Consider the following 22507-nt stretch of genomic DNA (forward strand, 5'->3'; position numbering starts at 1 on the left):
TAACTTCTGGGAACACATCCTGTTCTTCTTTGTGCTTCCGCTCTATGATTTTTCTCTGGTGAATTGTGGTAGAACTTGTCTGTCCTTCTGGGCACTGGGCAGAACTGTGGGACTATTACTGCAAACTGTGGGACTATTACTGGTAACCAGCTCAAGGCCTTGTCTTCACCACTAATAGAGGTGTGTTTTTATACGGAGGGAACTAACATGTATGAGCTATCCTGAGGTAAAACCACTGTGAAGACAAGGCACTTTAGTTTTAACATGAAGTAAACTAGGTGAGGTCAACCCCAGGCAAGAGTATTGTGCAGACCTCACCTGGTTTACTTTGTGGTAAAACTAAAGTGCCTTGTTTCACTGTGGTTTTACCTTGGGATAGCTCACAAGCCTGTTACCCGGAAATTAAAAAACACACCTTTTTAGCATTGAAAACAAGGCCTCAGCAAAAGCCTGACTCTGGCTCTGTTCTAACTCCAGATAAGCCAGTTACCCTCAGTTGAAAGCATCTCTGAACTTTGGTGAGAGGGATTTGTGTGTCGACACAAGGGGGTTAGGAGCAACTCCTGAGTAAGAACCCAAGTTAACTCTGCAATGGAGTAATACTCTCCCCAAGACATTTTCTCCCAAGCTGATGGCACCAAAAAGAGTTGTTGCTCAGGTAGATTCCTTAGAGTTTCAGAATATGATCTACTTCTTTATTACATGCTTTGATGGTCAGTCAAATAGTCAACACTTAAAGCACCATCACTGGCATCTGAGTCAGCACTCACTGAGATGAATGGGGCAGCTCACACTTGTCAGTGCTATGGCTGCAAGCTCTCCACAGACATGCTTTTACCCTTGTTTCAACTCTTGAGAGAGATGCTGGTATGCACTACTGCCAAGGAGGGCCCCAGCTCATGCTTTCCTCCATAAAGCAACATCCTCCAGCTACAAGGAGAGTCACCAATTTGAAGTTAAATTCTAGTGAGTGAGGGGAGCCTGGAGCAACATCTGTGGGAGGGAGTCTCCTTCCCATGAGCAAGAGGGCTCAGGACTGGCTCTGTATGAGGAAGTGGCCCCCTGAAGAATGAGGAAGGTCCAAGAGAGGATCTCTGTGAAGGAATGTCCCCCTGAGGAGCAAAGGGAGAAACAGGACAGGGTCTGTGTGAAGAATCAGTCTCTCTCCACGTGCATTTCCCATCAGAGATTGTTTACACTCCCCAATAGGCCACAGGCTGAGGGAAGGGCGGGGCAGTCTTTGGCCCCTGGGGCTATTGGAAAGGCTGTGACTTTCAGAGGCGTGGCACTATATAGAGGCAGGCAGGGGCTGGTAGCAGCTTGCTTTTGAAGCAGAGTGTTGGTTGGTTTCACTTGTGTGGTGCTTGCAAGTGGAGGTTATGAAGGAGATGTGTGGGTGAGGATTGGCTGGACAGCCCTTGGGGGGCTACTTTATTGTAGCTGCAGTGAAGTTCTGGGGGTGGTCCCTGGCCCCCTTCCCTGGCTATATCAGGTGTCCTTGGACTTGGCTACTTTCTCTGGGGTCCTTCTTTTTACTCTGGCTGTTGTGGGGGTGGAGGTTTCCCCAGACCTGTTTGTTTTCCTTGGGCCCTGCTGTCTGAGGTTTTGGTGGTAGACTTCAGGAGGTGTGAAATTAGCCCCTAGAGGAGCTCTGCTATAGCAAACCATATGGTCAGGCTCTTCCCTAATGTCTAGTTGTCTCCATTTCTCCCTATACTCCATACTGCTTTACATCCTCTTTCTCCCTCCCCTTTCTTGGGAGAGGGGACACCTGAGGCTAGTTTCCCTGTGAAATTTTTTTCACAGCCCTGAGTGATGCAGCTAGATCAACCTAAGTTTTAGGTCTAGACTAGGCCTGATCTGCTTCTTTATGTGCTTTGATGAGCAGTGAAATAGTTAATACTTAAAGCCCCATCACTGGCACTCACTGAGATGATTAGGGCAGCTCACACCTATCAGAGCTATGGCTACAAACTCTCCGCAGACATGGCTTTACTCTTTGCTCAACTCTTGGGAGAGGTGCTGGTATGTGTTCCTGCCAAGGAGAGCCCCAGCTTATGCTCTCCTCCATAAAGCAGCATCCTCTAGTTACAAAGGACCGTCATCAATTTGAAATTAATTTCCAGAGAGTGGGGGTGGGGACCTGGGGCAGGTTCTGTGTGAGGGAGTCCTTCCTCCCTCTCCTCCCATAATGAGTGAGGGGTCCCAGGGCAGCATCTGTGTGAGAAAGTCTTTGCTTCCCTCTGCCAATGATTGAGGATGGCTGAGTTCAGGGTCTGTGTGAGGGAGTTTTCCCACCCCAAATGGGGGGTGGGGGCAAGTCAAGGTTTTTGTGAGGAGTCATGAGTGAAGTGGGGACCCAGGTCACAATCCGTGTGGGGTGTCCTGGATAACCACTCAATCTCCCTGCATGTGCACTTCCTACGAGGGACTGTTTACACTCCCCAGAGGCTTGAGGGTGATGGCCTCTTCCTGCAGGGGCTGCTGGGATGGCTGTGACCAGTGGAGGTTTCATTATGTTGCGGACGGTGCTGCACTGTACCATATAAAGGTAGGGCAGTGGGGCTGGGTTGTTTTTGGAATGGAGTGTTGGTCCATTTTGCACTCATGGAGCTTGCTGCAGAAGACATGAAGGAGATGTGAGGGTGAGGATCTGCTAGGCAGCTCTGAGGCAGGGCTGGGGGCTGCTCTATTGTAGCTTCAGGGTAGCTTTGGAGGTGGCCTCCAGGGCCCTCCTCTCCTGGCTGTTTGGGGGAGGTCTTTGGACTTGGCTGCTTTCCCCAAGCCTCTGCTTTTTCTCCAGGCTGTCTGGCGGGGTTGTTCCTGGACCCAGCCACTCTTTCTGGGACCTCCAGTCCAGGGTCATGGTCACATTTACGAAGTTTTAGATAGGGCGAAGTGAGGCCCCAGAGGAGCTCTGCTGTGGAAAACCATATATGGCCCTTCTTTAATGCCTGCTTGTTTCGCTCCCCTCCGTCCAATCATGCTGCTTCACATCCCTTCCTCCCCATTTTTGGAAGATGCGGGGAGGGGGTGTCTGCTTGAGGCCAGTGCCTCACCTTCCTACTGACTGGTTGAGCCCAGTCCACATGTTCCTGATAAGCATGTGTGGGAATGCTCATTGTCTTGCACTCAACTATGTCTTTCCCCAGTGATGGCTATGGGGTCCCTTCAGCCCATTTGTTTTACTCATCATCTGCTGTCTGTTAACCTGTGTTTAAAGCACCCCTTACCTAGAGTGACAGGGATTTGTGTGTGAACAGGTCGGAGCAACACCTGAGTAAATGCACAAGTTAACTCTGCAATGGAGAAATATTCTCTCCCAAGCTGATGGCACTGAAAAGCGTTTCAGTGATTGCTTAGAGCTTCAATATGATCCACTTCTTGCTTTCATGTTTTGCTGGACATTGAAATAGTTAACAAGCAAAGTATCACAAGCATCTGTTTTAGCACTAAGATGAGTAGGGCAGCTCATGCCTGTCAGAGCTATGGTGCAAGCTCTCCGCAGACATGGCTTTACACTTAGGTGATTCAGCTCTTGGGAGGGATGCCTGTGCCCTGTGAGGGCGGTAGAACTCCATCCCCTGTTCTCTCCCCACCCCCCTGTACAGGACAATGAAACATGATTGATTGGGGGCAATGCACTCCAAAACAAGGACACAAGTGGTTAACAGACCACCTGGGAGGGTTTGAGTCAATGAGCAGAGTTTGGAGGGGGAACAAAAGAAGCTGGAGCTGCCCCAGATGGATTTAAGCAGCACAGAAAGATGCTGAAGCCCAGGGTTGTGCAAAGTCAGAACTAAGAGCTGCTTGAAGGAGAGCCAGCTGCTGTATGGGTGATTGTGCCCACATGGGTCCCCTTTTTTGGGGAGCCAGACCCACCATTTTGAGCTCTCAGCGCAGACCAATGTCTGAGTGTGTAGACAGGTTGGACTGACCTGGGGGTGGGGGTGGGGTGGGATTGCATCGATGTGGGGCAGAAAGTCTGTGTGTGTTTTGCTAGGTTAGAGGTCAGGGCTGTGGTGTGTATGTTGTTCTGGAGCTGTTATGTCTGCTAGAAATTCTACCCTGGATTTACTCCTGACTTTGCCTGGGTTAGATAACAGTGGTGGTCTATTGTTGTGTGGTACTTTTCACAGGGGTTAACTCTGACCTCTAGGAGGAGGGTTGGTGTTTGTGCAGAGGCATGTGGCTAGCACCCTTTCCCCAAACCGGGGAATCTCACACCTGACATGCTGGTATGTATTGCTGCCAAGTAGACCTAGGTCATGTCCTCTCTAAAGCAAAATCCTCCAGATACAAGACAGAGTCACCAGTTTCAAATTAATCCACAGTGAGTGAGGACAGAGGGCCATGGTCTGTGTGAGGGAGTCTCCCCACCAGTGAACGAGTGGAACTGGGTCAGTGATTATCCCCCAAGAACTGGGAGGGGGCAGCAGGCCAGGCCAGAGTCTGGGGGAATTTCCTCCCAAAGACTGAAGGGAGCTAGGGACAGGATCTGTGTGGGGAGTTCTGGACAACTAAGTTCCCCCCCACCATGCACTTCCTGTTCTCCACAAGTTGAGTAGGGGTGCCAACTTTCTAGTCGCACAAAACAAACACCCCTGCCTTGCCCCTTCCCTGAGGCCCGGACCCCTGCTCGTTCTCCCCCACCCTCGCTCACTTTCACCAGGCTAGGACAGAGGATTGGGGTCTGGGTGGGGGGAGAGGGCTCTGACTGGGGGTGTGGGCTTGGGTGGGGCTGGGGATGAGAGGTTTGGGGAGAGGGCTCTGGCCTGGGTCAGGGGGTTGGGGTGCAGGAGGGTGGTATGGGCTCTGGGCTGGGGGTGAGGGCTCTGGGTGGGGCCAGAAATGAGGGGTTCAAGGTGTGGGAGAGGGCTCTGGTCTGGGGCAGGGGGTTGAGGTCTGGGGGTGGGTGTGGGCTCTGGGGTGGGGCTGGGGATGAGGGGTTTGGGGCTCAGGGCTGGGGCAGAGGGTTGGGGGGTCCAGGTTGCAGGCTCTGGGAGGGAGTTTGTGTGCAGGAGAGGACTCCAGGCTGGGGCAGTGGGTTGGGGTGCAGGAGGGGGTTAGGGACGCAGGGTCCTGGCAGCACTTACTGCAGCTCCCAGGAAGCTGACTCCAGGTCCCTGCTGCCCCTAGGCACATGGGAGGCTCTGCATGCTGCCCTTGTGCCTGTAGGCACCAGCCCCACAGCTCCCCTTGGTCGCGGTTCCTGACCAATGGGAGCTGCAGAGCTGGCCCTTGGGTGGGGGCAGTGTGCGGATCCTCCCTGGCTGCCCATGCACCCCGGAGCTTCAGGGACCTGGCACCTGCTTCCAGGAGATGCACATCACCGCCATATTGGTGCACATAATATTCATTCCATACTTGGACCTAAAAAATTAGAGGGAATGCTGTCCAGTCCATACATTACTACTAAGGAAGTGTGGGAAACCTCATTGGGCCTGTGTCACACTCAACAAGGTCTGTTCTCAGTGATGGCTATGGGGTCCCATCCATTCATTTTTTTATTCATCTTCTGCTGAGTTCAGCGTTGTCTAGGTTAGGAAAAAGGTAATTTTAAAAAATTGATGGCAAACTCTATTTTAAATAAAAGGAGTACTTGTGGCACCTTAGAGATTAACCAATTTATTTGAGCATAAGCTTTCATGAGCTACAGCTCACTTCATTGAATGCACTGTATTTTCCACTGAATGCATCTGATGAAGTGAGCTGTAGCTCACGAAAGCTTATGCTCAAATAAATTGGTTAGTCTCTAAGGTGCCACAAGTACTCCTTTTCTTTTTGCAAATACAGACTAACACGGCTGCTACTCTGAAATCTATTTTAAATATCACTTAGGCTTTGTCTAGACTAGGATATAAAGGTGTGATATCACTGATAAATCTAACATAGACAAGGCTCCCTGCTGTTAAAGCCACTGAAAACTCAAGTCAGTTTAGCACATGTTAAATGCAATGTTTCACCTGACTCTATATGTAAATGGCTTGAATTAAGGTCTTGAGTATGGCAGCAGTAAATTTCTTTTTCTCCTAAATCTATATTGGTTACTAAAGTATAATGCTTTCATTATCATTGCCGTGCCATTAATTTGACCTCTTGCATTTGGATAAGCTCATGGATAATCATTACTTTCTCTTTAGTCAGGATTAAGTCTGGCTTCCGACTTTGCACCTTCTTGCTACTGTGGATGAAAAAGCAGAGGTTGGCTTTGAAAGTGTAGGCTAAAGTGGTATAACCATTGACTACAGTAAGAGTACCATTTCTGGCATTGGTTATATTTAACATTACTGTTTCCTTCAACAGAAATTCTATGCTGGAGAATCAGCCTCAGAAGCACTATGGAATAACATCTCCAATTAGCTTGACTCCTCCTAAGGAAATAGATTATATTTACACTCAGAAGTTAATTGAAGCCATGAAGCCATTTGGAGTATTTGAAGATGAAGAAGAACTAAATCACAGGTATAACTTTAATATAATTGAAACACATTGCTTGAATCTATTTTAAAACTAAGTCTAATGATGATTCTCATTACAGGCTGATTGTTCTTGGTAAATTGAATAAATTAGTCAAAGAATGGATTTCGGAACTCAGTGAGAGTAAGGTAAACATTTTTAAATTTCCAATTTAAGAAACAATTTAAAAGAGAACAAGTACGTTATTTCTACTATTCAACTTATTTTCTTGCGTTCATAGTGATAATTCTCAATCTTGTATTCTGGAGTCTGTCCTCTGACTTTCTGCAAAGGAATAATAAATTTTTCCATCTACATATTGGGCAATAGGCTTGTAGTAATTGTCACTCAAGTTAAGGCTTGGAAGATTTTAACTACCTAGATCTAGGGTGACCAGATGTCCCAATTTTATAGGGACAGTCCCGATATTCGGGGCTTTTTCTTATATAGGCTCCCCCCCACCCCACCCCCGTCCCGATTTTTCACACTTGCTATCTGGTCACCCTACCTAGATCCTTAAGCCTTTTTCTAACAATTAAGTGAATTTGTAAATTGGCCATAACTAAATCATCTGTGTTTATCAATACAAATTAGAACCAGATAACTTTATCTAATGAGTATAGGGCCTGGCGAAATGAATTTTTTTATTAACTAACTTCCATGATCTTATCAATATTTTAAAGATTTTTTTCTATTAACTATTTTTATTTTTACAATTACGGGGGTTGGGCGAGGTTTTGGGCAGTTCTGACAGCAAGGCTGCAGGGGGCTCCTGGTGTGGCCAAAGGCCCATAGCCACCGGGGCACAAGATGTGGGGATGGGTGCAGCCATCCTGGCCCGGAAGAGCAGAGGCCCCCTGTCAAGACTATAAAGAGGAGGAAGAGCCCCAGCAGTGGGCGAGGCCACCCTGCTGCTCAACCATTCCCATCTCGGGACAGCTCCCACGCTCCTGGCGGGTGAATAGGTGAGCAGGGCTGTGGCAGCGCAGCTGCATAGGGCTCCCTGCATGGCCACAGAGCTGGTGACACTGGACCCCTGGAAGGCTGGGATCCTGGTGGGTCAGAGCAGAGAAACCCTGGCCAAGGCTGTGAGGAGGAGTCATCCCTAGCCAAGGAGGAGGCCACCCTGCTGCTAAATGTCTCCTTCCCAGGGATGGCTCCTCTCCCTCCCAGTCCTGGTCAGGGGGCTCTGCTCAGCCAGGCCAGGACCGCAGCCTTTCTCCATCTTGTTCCTGTGGAGATTGTGTGACTGGCCCCACTCAGTCCCCAGCCAGCAGTGTGGAAGTTGTCTCTGGGCAGGAAGTGTTAAGCAGCAAGGCAGCCACTACCACTGCTTCCTCCTTGCAGCCCTGACCAGGGGTTTCTGCTCTGCCCTGCCAAAACCACAGCCGGCCGGCCTGCCTCCCTCCCTCCCCTCACTCTTTGTGCCCGCAAGGATCAGGTGCCACCAGGCCTGAGGCAGTGCAGGGAGCCCTCTGCAGCACTGCTGTTACTGGAGCAAGTGGGTCTGCAACAGCAAGGCTTCAGAGGGCTCCCTGCATGGCTGCAAGACCAGTGACACCTGATCCCAGCAGGCACACCCACTGTTAGGATTGATAGTTTTTCATCAATTTCAGCATCAACCAAAATTGTCATTTACTGACAGTTATTAATTAAAATGTAATGCTGCTGAGCCTCCCTATAGAGCAGAGAGTGACATTCTAGCCTTGACTAAAGTTTTAAAAGTATCTCAGTCTGGCAGTGAAATAACTACTTGTAGTTCTCAGAATATATCCGTTATGATCCAGTTTATACCCTACACTGACTGTGTTTAATTTATTACATGGCTCTTCAGATTCACATAAATGGAAGTATCTCTTATCTACACTGGAGATGTTACTTCTATAGTAATAAATGCATCCATTGTATTTTTGTAAATCCTTCAGGAAATGACTGCCACCATGATTTCATATTGCTGTTACTTCAGTTGGCTAGAGAACATTGGTAGGAAATGGGTAAAAAAAGTTCTTACTCCAGTGACAACCTTTTGTACCTGAGCAATCAGTATGTTGCTGTTCATTAAGGAAGGCTAAGCTAATGTCCCCACATATAGCTATTTTTATTTTTGTTTAGAAATTACTGAGATCTTATTCTCAAATTATTTCACATGTATTAACTGCACTTTATCTGTTGAAATCTTACTTACTGCCAAAACAAGCCAACTTAAGCTCTCTCAAAGTGCTAGTATAGCTTGTAGGGCTTTAGACGTTGGGAACCAAGAGCTGTATTTTAAACTCTTATTTCTGCTCTATTTATAGAACCTCCCACCTTCAGTTGTAGCAACTGTTGGTGGAAAAATATTCACATTTGGCTCCTATAGGCTTGGAGTACACACCAAAGGTATGTTGTTTTTAATAGTGTCTAGTCTTACACTGTTTCAGACTAACTGCTTGATTAACTGAAGATATATGGGATATTTTTGCAGGTGCTGACATAGATGCTCTTTGTGTTGCTCCTAGACATGTGGAAAGATCAGATTTCTTTCAGTCATTCTTTGAAAAGCTAAAGGTTCAAGATGGAATCAGGAACTTAAGAGTAAGTTTTCTACTTGTATTCAGAGTAATAAACTTGTCCATGTTAAAGGGACACTGTCAACTGGAACGCTTAAACTGACCAATTTCACAAAATTACAGTTGCTGACAGTAGTCTTCAAATAGTATTGTACACACAACACTGTTAAAACACTAAGGTTGCAAAGTCAAGTATTCTGATATTTCCTACCTAAAGTTGCCTGTGCAACTTTAATCAACCCATTTGTGTATATGCATTATAATAGTGGTTAACTAGATGATCACATAGTATGTTCTTTCTACAAGTTTCCACTAATTTTGTGTGCCCAATTTGAGAGACCCTGAGAAAAAGCATGTCCTATGTGGTTTGCATTATACTGCACTTAACATGTTTAAATCACAGCTCCCATTGATTTCACTTGCAGTTGAATGCTCAGCATTTCTGCAAAATCAGGCACCAAGGTCTAAAGTTGGGCATCCAGACAATGAGGAACATACACACTTAGTGAAATTTTTGGTTATAAGTAACTTGCCTAGATTACATAGGAACTGTGCAGCAGAGGCAGGGATAGAATCCAGTTATCTAGGACAGCGGTCAGCTGCTTTAACCAGGAAACCGTCCTTCCTTTTCCTACAGTCCCCTGCCTCATTTACTACGTGCCTTCCAGCTTCTGCAACATGAGGCAGGAGTCCTATAGGAACAGCCTCCTTTAATGTACATCCCCAATTCATCCTCAGAGCATGTCTATCTTGTGCACTGAATGAGGCAAGGGTCCTGCAGAAAAAACTAATTAAAACTGTATCATGCAGGCACACAAGGGGTCAAACTAAGTTTGAACAGGCAACCTTAATTTTGGCATTTCCTAAATTCTGAATGTTTGATTTTAAAAGAGCATGAAGGTTGCAATATAGTTTTTTTATAACTTCCCATAATTAATAATTTTAAAAAAGGCAAACTGAAAAAACAAACTCCCTCATGTTGCATTATACTAATGTCCACAGGGTCATCAGCAGGACTGGAACCTTTAAACCTGCCACACAGACTTTTGCCCACTTGAACTAGCTGGGTAACTGATAGGTTGTTTTTGTTTTTGTTTTTTTTAATTCCATAATGGTCACAGTAAACTGAAGCATGTGAGAGAAAGCTGGTGTGTCTTTCTCCTCCCGCTATCCCCTGCAACATATAATATAGCCTGAATCAAACGCTCAGATGTGTGAACTGCTCCATTCATCTCAGGTGAATGGGGCAGGTGTCTCCTAGATCCTGGCATGCATAAGGGAAAGGAGAATATGGGACTGACAAGCACCCCACTCTTAATTCCTTCCTGTAGTCTCGCCAACCACCTCCATGTCATCCCTCACCTTGCCCCTTACACCTGCTCCTCATCCTGAGTCCCCAACCCTTCTCCCTTGCCACCCATCCCCATGTATCTTCCTCCCCTCCCAGGAAGCATTTCCTTGTGTAATATTTTTCTTTTCAAAGATAGTTTGAGTGCACTCAGAATATATGTTTCCAAAATAAAAAAAAAATCCTTTGACAGAGGCAGATTTTTAGAAACATGCTTACATTTTTGTCCTGTTTTACTTATATTTTTGGCTAACGGCAAGATTAGAAGTTACTGTGCTGGGTGTTGCTCAGGTTCAGTGGTAGTAATATGTTCCTTTGAGCTGCTCAGGTCCTGTGCCTTGTGGCTGGCTAACACGCCTTTTGGGTTCTCTTTCTACTAGGGTGACGAGACTGCAAGTATTGAAAAATCGGGAGGGGGTGGGGGGAAATAGGAGCCAATATAAGAGAGACCCAAAAATCAGGACTGTCCCTATAAAATCGGAACATCTGGTCACCCTACTTTCTGCACATACACAGTGTAAACAGTTGGCACGTGAGCATTAGGCATATGCATCTCTAGAGAACTAAGCTTCCTGGGAAATACTGTTCAGCTTTGCTCCCCCCAGAGGGTCAGTGGGTGCCTTGTACTAGCTGGAGTAAATGTCAAGCAGCTGAGACCATTTTGCACATGATCAGAGCCATGGCTTGATTCCCTGTGCAAAAAAGTTGACTAACTCTGTCAACCTTAAGAAAAGCTTTTTTTGTGGGGGGGGGAAGCTGTATCTTAGGAAAATGACCCTAAACTTGGTTCAGTAACTCTGCCCAGTGCCTCCCTGAGCTAATCCTAATTTCAGTACCTAGCAAATTGGTGGAACCCATAATAAAGAACAGAAGTATCAGAAACCTAGGTAAATGTGATATATTGGGGAAGACTCTGGAACGATCTTGGGGTTCATTAAATAACAAACCGTTCAATGAGAAAGGAATAAAACTTTAATAAAACAAACTGGAGAGCTTCTGTAGTGAGCTGCTGCACACAGCCAGTTTGGTGTTCCCAATGCCTGCCTCCAGGGCACATCTCCAAATTCTTGTGCTCATAATACCCCTTATGAGAGAGCATCTCTAAATTATACTCTTCTACAAACATATCCCTACAGACTCAACACGGCTTTTGTAAATGGTAAGACATGATTTCCCATCTATTAGAATTCTCTGAGGGTGTCAACAAACATGTGGATGAGGGTGAACCAGTGGATGATAGTGTACTTGGACTTTCAGAAAGCCTTTGAGGTCCCTCACCAAAGGCTCTTAAGCAAACTAAGCCATCATGGGATAAGAGGGAAGGTCTACTGATGGATCAGTAACTGGTTAAAAGATAAGAAACAGAGTAGGAATAAATAGTTTCAGTAATGGAGACAGGCAGATAGTGGGGTTCCCCGAAAGACCTGTACTGGGACTTGTGAGGTGGCAAAATTTGCAGATACAGAATTATTCAAGATAGTTAAATCAAAAGCTGACTGAGAAGAGTTACAAAGGGATCTCACTTGACTGAGTAAGAAAATGGCAGATGAAATGCAATATTAAGTGCAACAAAATGCACATTTTTAAAAAAAACCAACCCAACTAATCTATATAAAGGTGGTGTCTAAATTAGCTGTAGAAAGAGATTTTGGAGTCATCGTAGATAGCTCTCTGAAAACATCCATTCAATGTGCAATGGCCATCAAAATAAAGTGAGGAACCATTAGGGAAGAGATGATAAAATAGAAAATATCATAATGCTACTATATAAATCCATGGTATGCCCACACCTTGAATGCTTCATGCAGTTCTTATTGCCCCATCTCCCAAAAGATATATTAGAATTGGAAACAGTACAAAGAAGGGCAACAAAAATTATTAGGGGTATGGAACAGTTTCTATATGAGGAGAGATTAAAAAGAGTGGGACTGGTCATCTTAGAAAAGAGACGACTAAGAGGGATATGAGAGAGGTCTATAAAATCATGAATGGTGTGAAGAAAGGGAATAAGGAAGTGTTATTGACCCCTTCACATAACACAGGGGCCAGCCGATGTTCTAAAGAGACAGCAGGTTTAAAACAGAAGGAAGTGCGTTTCATACAACTTACAATTAACCTGTGGAACACATTGCCATAGGATGTCGTGAAGGCCAAAAGTAGAACTGTTAAAAATTTAAAAAAAAAAAAAAAAATTTAGATAATATCATGGAGGATATCAATGGCTATTACACAAGATGGTCAGAAATGCAACTCCATGCTCTGGGTATCCCTCCAACTGCCAGAAGCTGGGACTGGATGACGGGATAGATCACTTGAAGTTGCCCAGTTCTGTTCATTACCTTTTGGTCATTTGGCAATGTTAGAAGACTGGATACTGGGCTAGATGGACCATTGACCTAGTGTGGCCATTCTTATGTTCTCCATGTACTCCAAATTTCAAGGCAATCCAAGTAATCATCTAAATTTTAGAGGAGTCGCATTTTAAACAAAGCTTTTCTCAACTTTGAAGGTAGCTGAGCGTTAACTGCTGTCAGTTGCAATCTTACTGATTACAGTAGACAAATGTAAACACCCTTTTTTAAAAAAAGTGGACTTTCCACCTTCCCAAGAGAAATGGGAAGACTTAACTAAGTATTGTATTGCATATATGCAAAGTGGTCTAGCTAACTGATTTGTGTTAGTATTTTTAAATATTGCTGAAATACTTTTTCTGGCCTTACACCCTAGGGGGGTGAGGGGAACAAAAGGTCAGGAGGTGAAACACAAGACTTGCTTTTTAAAAATGCAAAAACTTAGGCATTTTCCCTTCCTGCTTTACAGGCGATAGAAGATGCGTATGTACCAGTTATCAAGTTTGAATTTGATGGTATTGAGGTAAGAATTAAAGTTTAGTGTCTTGTTAAAATGCAGATGATTGGTTTTTTGCTTTGGAATTTGAATGATATATCACTGGTTCTGGTCTCACTGGCACAACAAACTATTTTGAAAGGTTATTCATTAGTACTCCAAAGTCTAAGGGCTTGTGTACACAGCTCTGCAGTTCAGATTACGGGGTGTGAATTGCAGCATGCACCAAAGTGCTACATTGCAACTGCCCCATGTGGACACTGCTGGCATGAACTAAAAGGCACCTAGCTTGGGTTAGGACTATGTTAACAGGTTTCAGAGTAACAGCCGTGTTAGTCTGTATTCGTAAAAAGAAAAGGAGTACTTGTGGCACCTTAGAGACTAACCAGTTTATTTGAGCATGAGCTTTCATGCTACAGCTCACTTCATCGGATGCATAGCATATCGTGGAAACTGCAGAAGACATTATATACACACAGAGACCATGAAACAAAACTTCCTCCCACCCCACTCTCCTGCTGGTAACAGCTTATCTAAAGTGATCATCAAGTAGGGCCATTTCCAGCACAAATCCAGGTTTTCTCACCCTTTTCCCCCCCCCCCCCCCACACACACACATACAAACTCACTCTCCTGCTGGTAATAGCCCATCCCTCTTTGAAACCTCTCTTTATAATGCGCATGATAATCAAGGTGGGTCATTTCCAGCACTAATCCAGGTTTTCTCACCCCCCTCCAAAAACCACACACACAAACTCACTCTCCTGCTGGCAATAGCTCATCTTACAATGTGCACAGCAATAATCCAAGTTTAACCAGAACGTCTTGGGGGGGGGGGGGGTTGTAGGAAAAAAACAAGGGGAGATAGGCTACCTTGCATAATGACTTAGCCACTCCCAGTCTCTATTCAAGCCCAAATTAATAGTATCCAATTTGCAAATGAATTCCAATTCAGCAGTTTCTCGCTGGAGTCTGGATTTGAAGTTTTTTTTGCTTTAAGATAGCGACCCTCATGTCTGTGATTGCGTGACCAGAGAGATTGAAGTGTTCTCCGACTGGTTTATGAATGTTATAATTCTTAACATCTGATTTGTGTCCATTTATTCTTTTACGTAGAGACTGTCCAGTTTGACCAATGTACATGGCAATGTACTATGTTAACGTGAGCTAGGTGCCTTTTAGTTCTTGCCAGCAGTGTCCACATGGGGGAGTTGCAGTGTAGCACTTTGATGCATGCTGCATTTCAGACCAGCCTTAAGGGATGTCTACACTGCAAAGAAAAACTCACAGCTGGCCTGTTACATTACTGTGTAGACTTCCAGGCTTGCGCCCGAGTACTAAGACTCTCCCACCCTGCAGGGTCCTAGAGCTCAGGCTCCTGTCCATGCCCTGAAGTTTACACAACAATGAAACCGCTCCACAGCCTAAGCCCAAGTCAGCTAGCACAGGCCAGCCACAGGTGTCATACTGCTGTGTAGACATACCCTAAGAGCTCGTTTCAACAAACATCTAGTTTGTGGCAAGCTGGGGTGGGCTGGATTCACACACTAGTTTGCTGCAGTCTCATTGTTTGTGTGCCCCCTGCTGATACGAATTAACAGTCTTGTTTCAAAGAGGACCAGATCAAAGCGTGTTAACACTGTTAATGTATGTCAGCAGAGTACTTGAACAGATAGCCCTAATGTGGGCTAGATTCACACCCCAGCTTGCCACAAACTAAATGTTCACCTAGACAAGTCTTTAAACTACTACGAAGTTAGTCAGGCTCTCATGTGGGCCATGCCTTTTCCCCAGATTGCATTACACTAAACTTCTATTTTAGGGTATATCTACACCAGAAATGTAAATTGAGCTATATTAGGTTGATTGACAGCCATCTCAGTAATTACTGCTGTGGTACATGTCCACACTACCCTCCTTGAGTCAGTGTTGCGTGTCCTCACCAGGAGTGCTTCCACTGACCTAAGAGAGGCAGTGTGGGGAGCTCAGAGGCCTGTCTCAGCTCTGCTGGAAGCTCGCCCCACAGAGTCCCAGCGGGCTGCCCCATCCCTGTTTCCCATCAGGAGCGAGAGTGGGGAGAAGCTGCTCAAGGCTTTTCAGCTCCCCACTGGGAGCAGAGCAGCCTTGTCAATTTCCTGGTAGGGAAGGGGAGCAGGGCCTGGTAGCCCAGGGCTTTTTGCCCCAGCTCCCAGCCAGGAGCAGGGTCTAGCCACCCAGGGCTCCTGCCATGAAATTGACAGACAGCCAACAGCTGAGGTAAGTAACACAGACACTGCATTGCCCTAATTACATGGACGTGAGTCCTACGCTTCTCGTGAAGGTGGAGTTACGATGTCGGTGTGGAAGGGCACTTACCTCATTGGGAGCAAGGCTGTAGCATAGACACTGACATAATTAGGTTGACATAAGCTGCCTAACTGTGTCATGTAGACTAGGCCTTAGTGGAAAAAAATATCTGCAGGATGAAAATCAGAGCTAGGGTTTTGGGATACACACGTTCCTACTCAGTGACCCCCTTTCTTCTCCCCTCTGCCCCTGCAATGTATAGCATGAATTGACTTGAGTAAATGTGGTGGGACTTTCAAGGAAGAACACTTCATATTAGTGAAGCAGAAGAGACTTGCCATCTTTTAGAACAGGAGTTTCCAGTTTGTCCATGAGGCTGCTTGTGACCCTTCAAGGAAACTGAATTAAATATTCATTTTTCTTCTAAATTAAAAGTGTGTTCCCTGAGCCACAGACTCTCTTAAAATGCAGTGTTTGAATTACCTCTCACTGCAGTGAGTGGAGAGTGTTGCAGAGGAAGGCAGTTCTGTGGAGTAGTTCTGGTGGGAGCCAGATGTGTGCTGAGCAGCTACTGTCCCTTCTCTACTGTAGCCCCTTAGCTTCCTGCTGGCTGGCTGCTATATTCCAGCAGAGGGAGGTAAGTGGCTCATTTGCTCCAGTCTGCCAGAGACCCAGAGCAGGATTTTGTCTCCAGAAAAAAGAGAGAGGAGTACTTGTGGCACCTTAGAGACTAACAAATTTATTTGAGCATAAGCTTTCATGAGCTACAGCTCACTTCATTGGATGCATCTGATGAAGTGAGCTGTAGCTCACGAAAGCTTATGCTCAGATAAAAAGCTTATGCTCAAATAAATTGGTTAGTCTCTAAGGTGCCACAAGTCCTCCTTTTCTTTTTACGAATACAGACTAACACGGCTGCTACTCTGAAACCTGTCTCCAGAAACAGAAACCCCTCCCCTTGCTCAGGGACAAAGGGCAAAAGCTGGTTCTCCTCCCCCACATGGTTACCCTGGGAAAGGCAAAGCTGGGAACTAGCAACCGGTTATGTATCTGAATCTCAGCTCCAGATTCCTTGAGTCATCTGGCAAATGGTTCATTAAGGACTACGACTAAGCTGGGGACAGGTACAAGCACATTCCAGGTTTCAGAGTAGCAGCCATGTTAGTCTGTAGCCACAAAAAGAAAAGGAGGACTTGTGGCACCTTAGAGACTAACCAATTTATTTGAGCATAAGCTTTCGTGAGCTACAGCTCACTTCATTGGAATGCATCCGATGAAGTGAGCTGTAGCTCACGAAAGCTTATGCTCAAATTGGTTAGTCTCTAAGGTGCCACAAGTACTCCTTTTCTTTTTACTGTAAGGAGAGTGATCACTTAAGATGAGCTATTACCAGCAGGAGAGCGGGGGGAGAAAACCTTTTGTAGTGATGATCAAGGTGGGCCATTTCCAGCAGTTAACAAGAATGTCTGAGGAACGGGGGGCGGGGGGGGAGAGGGGGGAATAAACATGGGGAAATAGTTTTACTCTGTGTAATGACCCATCCACTCCCAGTCTCTATTCAAGCCTAAGTTAATTGTATCCAGTTTGCAAATTAATTCCAATTCAGCAGTTTCTCGCTGGAGTCTGTTTCTGAAGTTTTTTTGTTGAAGAATTGCCACTTTTCGGTCTGTAATCAAGTGACCAAAGAGATGGAAGTGTTCTCTGACTGGTTTTTGAATGTTATAATTCTTGACGTCTGATTTGTGTCCATTTATTCTTTTATGTATAGACTGTCCAGTTTGGCCAATGTACATGGCAGAGGGGCATTGCTGGCACATGATGGCATATATCCCACTGGTAGATGCGCAGGTGAATGAGCCTCTGATAGTGTGGCTGATGTGATTAGGCCCTATGATGGTGTCCCCTGAATAGATATGTGGACACAGTTGGCAACGGGCTTTGTTGCAAGGATAGGTTCCTGGGTTAGTGTTTTTGTTGTGTGGTGTGTGGTTGCTGGTGAGTATTTGCTTGTGAGTATTTGCTTCAGGTTGGCCTGTCTCCCAAGATCTGTGAGTGATGGTCATCCTTCACATTCCAGCAACTCTTGGAGCTGTGCAGAGGGAGCCACATGAGGTGGTTGAATACATTAGCTGGGCAAAATAACTGGTTTTTGCAAATACCGGTTTGCTTAAACAGCGAGAGAGCCAGATAGGACAAACGTGAACGTTTGAGGAGCAAAAGTTGAGGCAGTAATGCCAAACAAAGACTGTCTAAAAGTTCCTCATTTAAGTCCTGCTTCACAGTATCTGCCAGTTGCGGGGAATGCTGTCAGAAGTCAGTAGTGTGTCTGAGGATCAGGGTGCTATTGATACATGTTCTATGGTTAATACCTACACGGTACATCACCAGAAGGTCTTGGCACTGTATATTCTACTTTAACTCTTCACAAAAGTAGCTTATTGTTTACAATCCAACTTAAACTGTCTAAATACTAAATATGCATCAAGGAACAGGAGTTGCAAAATGAGAGGGAGTTTCAGAAAACGTAGGTAACGACGAGGTTTTTGAGTCTTTCCTGTTATGGATCACTATCTAAGCAAGATATTGTATTTTGGGTCCTTATTTCCTTGAGATTAAGCACTACGTTCATACAAGTAGACCAGACTGCTATTTATCTCTTCTCTTCCCCCCCCCCCCCCAATGAATTGTATTACTATATTGCCTTAATATATTGACAAGACAAGTCAGAATACTCAGAGCCGTACATCTGCTCTGATGGGCAGATGCCTCCTAGAAAAATGCAACTGTTGGCAGAGTAGTATAGTGTTGCTGACGTGACTAAATCAAAATGTAAAAATTCAGAGGACGAGATTAAGAAACAGTACTGAAAACTAAAGATGTAAATATCGGTTAAAGTTAACTGGTTAAATTATTAAAATTATATCATTAACTGAGGTCGCTCCGGCCGGGCTAGCACAGTGGGGGTTCCGGCGGCTGTTCCGGCCAGCCTGGCATGGCAGGGGGGCGGAGGTAACAGTTAAGGTCGGTTAACAGTAAACGTAATGCTTACCAGTTAATCTTTTACATTCCTACTGAAAACAGCATTTGGTAATTGTTGCTGCTTTTTTTTTTTCTTTAAGCAAATCTTCCTTGTCTGAGTCTAGAATACTTCTTGACATAGTAGGGGGAAAAAAGCACACATGGCTACATAGCCATAGCAAAGGATATAAAGTTCAAGGCCGACATTCTTCAAGCTGAGCTTTACCTGGTGCAAGTTAATGGGAGGAGCATGGGCAAAGATTGCTTTAAGCTACCCTTGCATTCCCCTGATTACAGTTGTGCTGGTCTACTGCATAATAGGGGTCTGAAGACCTGTGTATCTTATGCTAGCTTTTCCTGAATGCAGGGATCAGCCCTACAAACACCCTGACCATGCCCCACATGCTGGGTCAGAAGGAGGGGGTTGCATAAGGTTACTATTGTGGTTCTACATCACTCAAGGATTCCCAGATGTAGGGAGAATGTGATCTTCTGGTGGCTCAAAGAAGCTTTAACAGGCTGAAGAATCTGGTCCTGCATCTTTCTCACAAAATATGAACTCTAAAGCTGACTTTGTGTATTTAAAGACTATTCTCTTCATGAAAAGACAAGTTTTTGTAGAAAGTACAAAATAAACACAGTATCTATAATACCACAGGAACCATTAATGCAGAAAGAAAATTATCCAGCCTTTAGTCATGTATAGCAGAGCTGGTCAAATTCTTTAATTAAAGAAAGGGGTTGATGTCTTGCATAGAAAAGTTCCATTTTTGGTTTTCAATGAAATGTCAATTTGTTTAGAAAACCTCCACTACTTGAAAATTTTTTTAATTTTGTTTTGAAACTTAAATTATAAGCAAAATGGCTTCTTTCCCTATTAAAAGGGGGCGGGGGGAGGAGTGGCCTTTCTTGTCAAAAGAAAAAATGTGAGTTTCAAACAAAGCAAAAATGGTCCCCCCCCCCCCCCATGAAACATACTTTTTGACAGCTGTATGTCCTGTTTTCTTGATATATCTAATGCACTAAATCCTAATAATCTGGTGGTGAACTCTCCAGATTTGTGTAATTGTAGCATTCATTGAGGAGAATTTAAAATTGTTACTTCAGCTTATACTTCTCTATAGATGCAAAGTATAATGCACTTTAAATTTTTCTCCCTAAGATTGATCTTGTGTTTGCAAGACTGGCTGTACAGACTATTTCTGATAACTTGGAACTTCGAGATGATTCGCGTCTAAGAAGCCTGGATATAAGATGTATACGAAGCTTAAATGGTAACTTCTGTTTTAATCTTAAACCTGATAACTCATTCATGTGGGATAAGAAAATATTTTGTAAAATGTTAAATTGTATTAGAAATAGACATGTATTTTGTTTACAAATTACCTTTTCCAAGTTTGTACAAAAAAGACATTACTCCTATTGCATAGATTCCTAATATTCTCCTGTATGCTTTATTGGATGAGATCTGAGATATTTAGATACCACAGTGATGGGTAAGTTTTAAAAAAAAAAAAAATCTGGATATATCAAGGTTCTGTCAGTTCTGGATATTAGACACTTTAATGAGTAGGGCAAATGTCTGACAATACCTAACATTTTCCTGATTCTTTGTTCACTGTGCTTATGCCAGTTGGTTGCTTCTTCCACTAAGGGGGGAGATGTATGACAGTGCTGCTGTATATTAATAGCTAAAAGAACGAGGAGTACTTGTGGTACCTTAGAGACTAACACTTTATTTGAGCATAAGCTCTTGTGGGCTAAAACCCACTTCATCGGATGCATGCAGTGGAAAATGCAGTAGGAAAAATATATATACACACACACACACACAGAACATGAAAAAATGGGTGTTGCCATACCAACTATAACAAGAGTAATCAGTTAAGATGAGCTATTATCAGTGGGGGGGAACTTTTGTAGTGATAATCAGTATGGCCCATTTCCAACAGTTGGCAAGGAGGTGTGAGTAACGGGGGGCGGGGGGGGGGGCAAAAATAAGCAATAAGAAAAAAATTATTCTTTTTGGTGTCCATTAAATTAGGCTTGAATAAAGACTGGGAGTGGATGGGTCATTACACAAAGTAAAACTATTTCCCCATGCTTATTTTTCCCCCTGCTGTTACTCACACCTTCTTGTCAACTGTTGGAAATGGGCCATCCTGATTATCACTACAAAAGTCCCGTCCCCCCGCTGATAATAGCTCACCTTAACTGATTACTCTTGTTCTAGTTGGTATGGCAACACCCATTTTTTTTGTTGTGTGTGTATCTTCCTACTGTATTTTCCACTGCATGCATCCAATGAAGTGGGTTTTAGCCCACAAACGCTTATGCTCAAATAAATTTGTTAGTCTCTAAGGTGCCACAAGTACTCCTCGTTCTTTTTGCTGATACAGACTAACACGGCTGCTACTCTGAAACCTGTCATAAATAGCTAAAGCACTTGACATGAGGTGATACCTATAAAAGTAAACTATTGCTATGAGTTACTTAAAGCAAAGGAAGTCTTCTGATACTTCGAGCTTAACCTCACTACTCAGCAGTCCTGAGTTCTCTCTAATTGTGTATGGCTGTTAAAACTGACCGACTTGGCTCTCAGATCTCCTCTTCTCCCCCCTCCCGTCCCCCCCATCTCATGCAGAATGGACTTTTACTTGTTAAAAAATTGATTATAGCTGCAGCCTAAACTCTGAAAATCTGTGATATTCACAAGGTATGTGGGTGCATACTGGAGGCTACTAACATGTCCTCTAACCGTATTTACAGTAGTAAAATATGGATTTTGTTTATACAAGCAATTGTTATACAATGCTTACTTTAGAAACTCTTTCAACAAGACTAAAGTGGTAAACTAGTAAAAAGCTGAGATTATTAAATTTGCAGTTTAAATCTCTTGCAGGTTGCAGAGTTACTGATGAAATTCTGCATTTAGTGCCACACAAGGAGAACTTCAGACTAACCCTTAGAGCAATTAAACTGTGGGCAAAACGTGAGTAAAACACAATCATTCTTGATCTCTACCCAGAAGCTTAATTGTTCCTGAAAAGTTCCTGAAAAGTCTAGATAACTGAAGGCTCAGAGTAACATGTCTAACCACTTAAGGAATATTTCATGGGGTAATTCAGGAATCTTTTAAAAAGGCCAAACTTTCCATATATGTGATCGTGAATAAGAACTGCGATCTTTATTTCAAAACTAAACTTTATTCAGACATGCTAAAATAGTAAACACTCATAAATAGTGTATTGAGTAGTCATGATGCTAGGTAAATAGTCATACACAGAAGGTGAGGCAAATGTCTCCATGGGGGTCAAAGTAGCTTGAAGCACGTTCATATATTTGTCATGAGAACTGCTGAAAACAATAGCCCTCTACTTTTCGTGTGCCTATTGCACAATGGATTATGTAAACTTAACTAACCTTCTTCTTTGAGTGTCTTCTGCATATTTTCACTCTTGGGATGTGCCAACCGGTGCAATTTGGACAATGGAATTTTCTGGTAAGAGTGCTCATTAGAGCGCTCCCACACCCTTCCTGCCCCTCACCCCAGGGTTTGAGTACATTCTCAGGCTTTGGCACCAAATGCTGTCTCGGTCTCTTCCAACTGCAGCAGACAGATGGATATGGACTTCTCTGGATCTCTTAGATCCATAGTTTTTTTTAAGTGCCTTGGTGGGTGGGAAGGAGAGTGGGTGGTTGTTTTTGTGTTTTTAAATCAATTAATAGTGTTAGGTTAGGTTTTAGGATAGTTCAGATATTCAGCAGCACTTGGTACAGTTGTCCACGGCAGATTTGAAGATGAAGAAACATATGACATGCCATAGTCACACCCTTACCAGATGTCTTAAATGCCTTGGGAAAGGCATTCCCCTTTGCCTTGTGCTATTTATACTATGTTCATTCCCCAGGCCAGAAAGAGACTAAACAGACTCCAAGCCTTCTTATTGCAGGAGGCGTTGACTGCCAGACCTCTGGGATTATAGGTGTTGAAGAGATC

General features: G+C 44.2%; 1 protein-coding gene across 1 annotated transcript in view; it reads left to right on the forward strand.

Moving 5' to 3' along the window:
• The first annotated feature begins 4268 nt into the window (after positions 1-4268).
• PAPOLG (poly(A) polymerase gamma) overlaps positions 4269-22507 on the forward strand; it is a 77402-nt gene continuing 59163 nt past the window's right edge. The window contains exons 1-8 of the mRNA XM_074947150.1: positions 4269-4333; positions 6307-6465; positions 6542-6608; positions 8757-8838; positions 8924-9033; positions 13177-13230; positions 19670-19781; positions 21410-21499. Of these exons, the coding sequence (XP_074803251.1) occupies positions 4269-4333; positions 6307-6465; positions 6542-6608; positions 8757-8838; positions 8924-9033; positions 13177-13230; positions 19670-19781; positions 21410-21499 (739 nt within the window). The remainder of the gene's footprint in view (positions 4334-6306; positions 6466-6541; positions 6609-8756; positions 8839-8923; positions 9034-13176; positions 13231-19669; positions 19782-21409; positions 21500-22507) is intronic.

The sequence above is a fragment of the Natator depressus genome, chromosome 3 (genome assembly GCF_965152275.1).
Source record: "Natator depressus isolate rNatDep1 chromosome 3, rNatDep2.hap1, whole genome shotgun sequence".
NCBI lineage: Eukaryota > Metazoa > Chordata > Testudines > Cheloniidae > Natator > Natator depressus.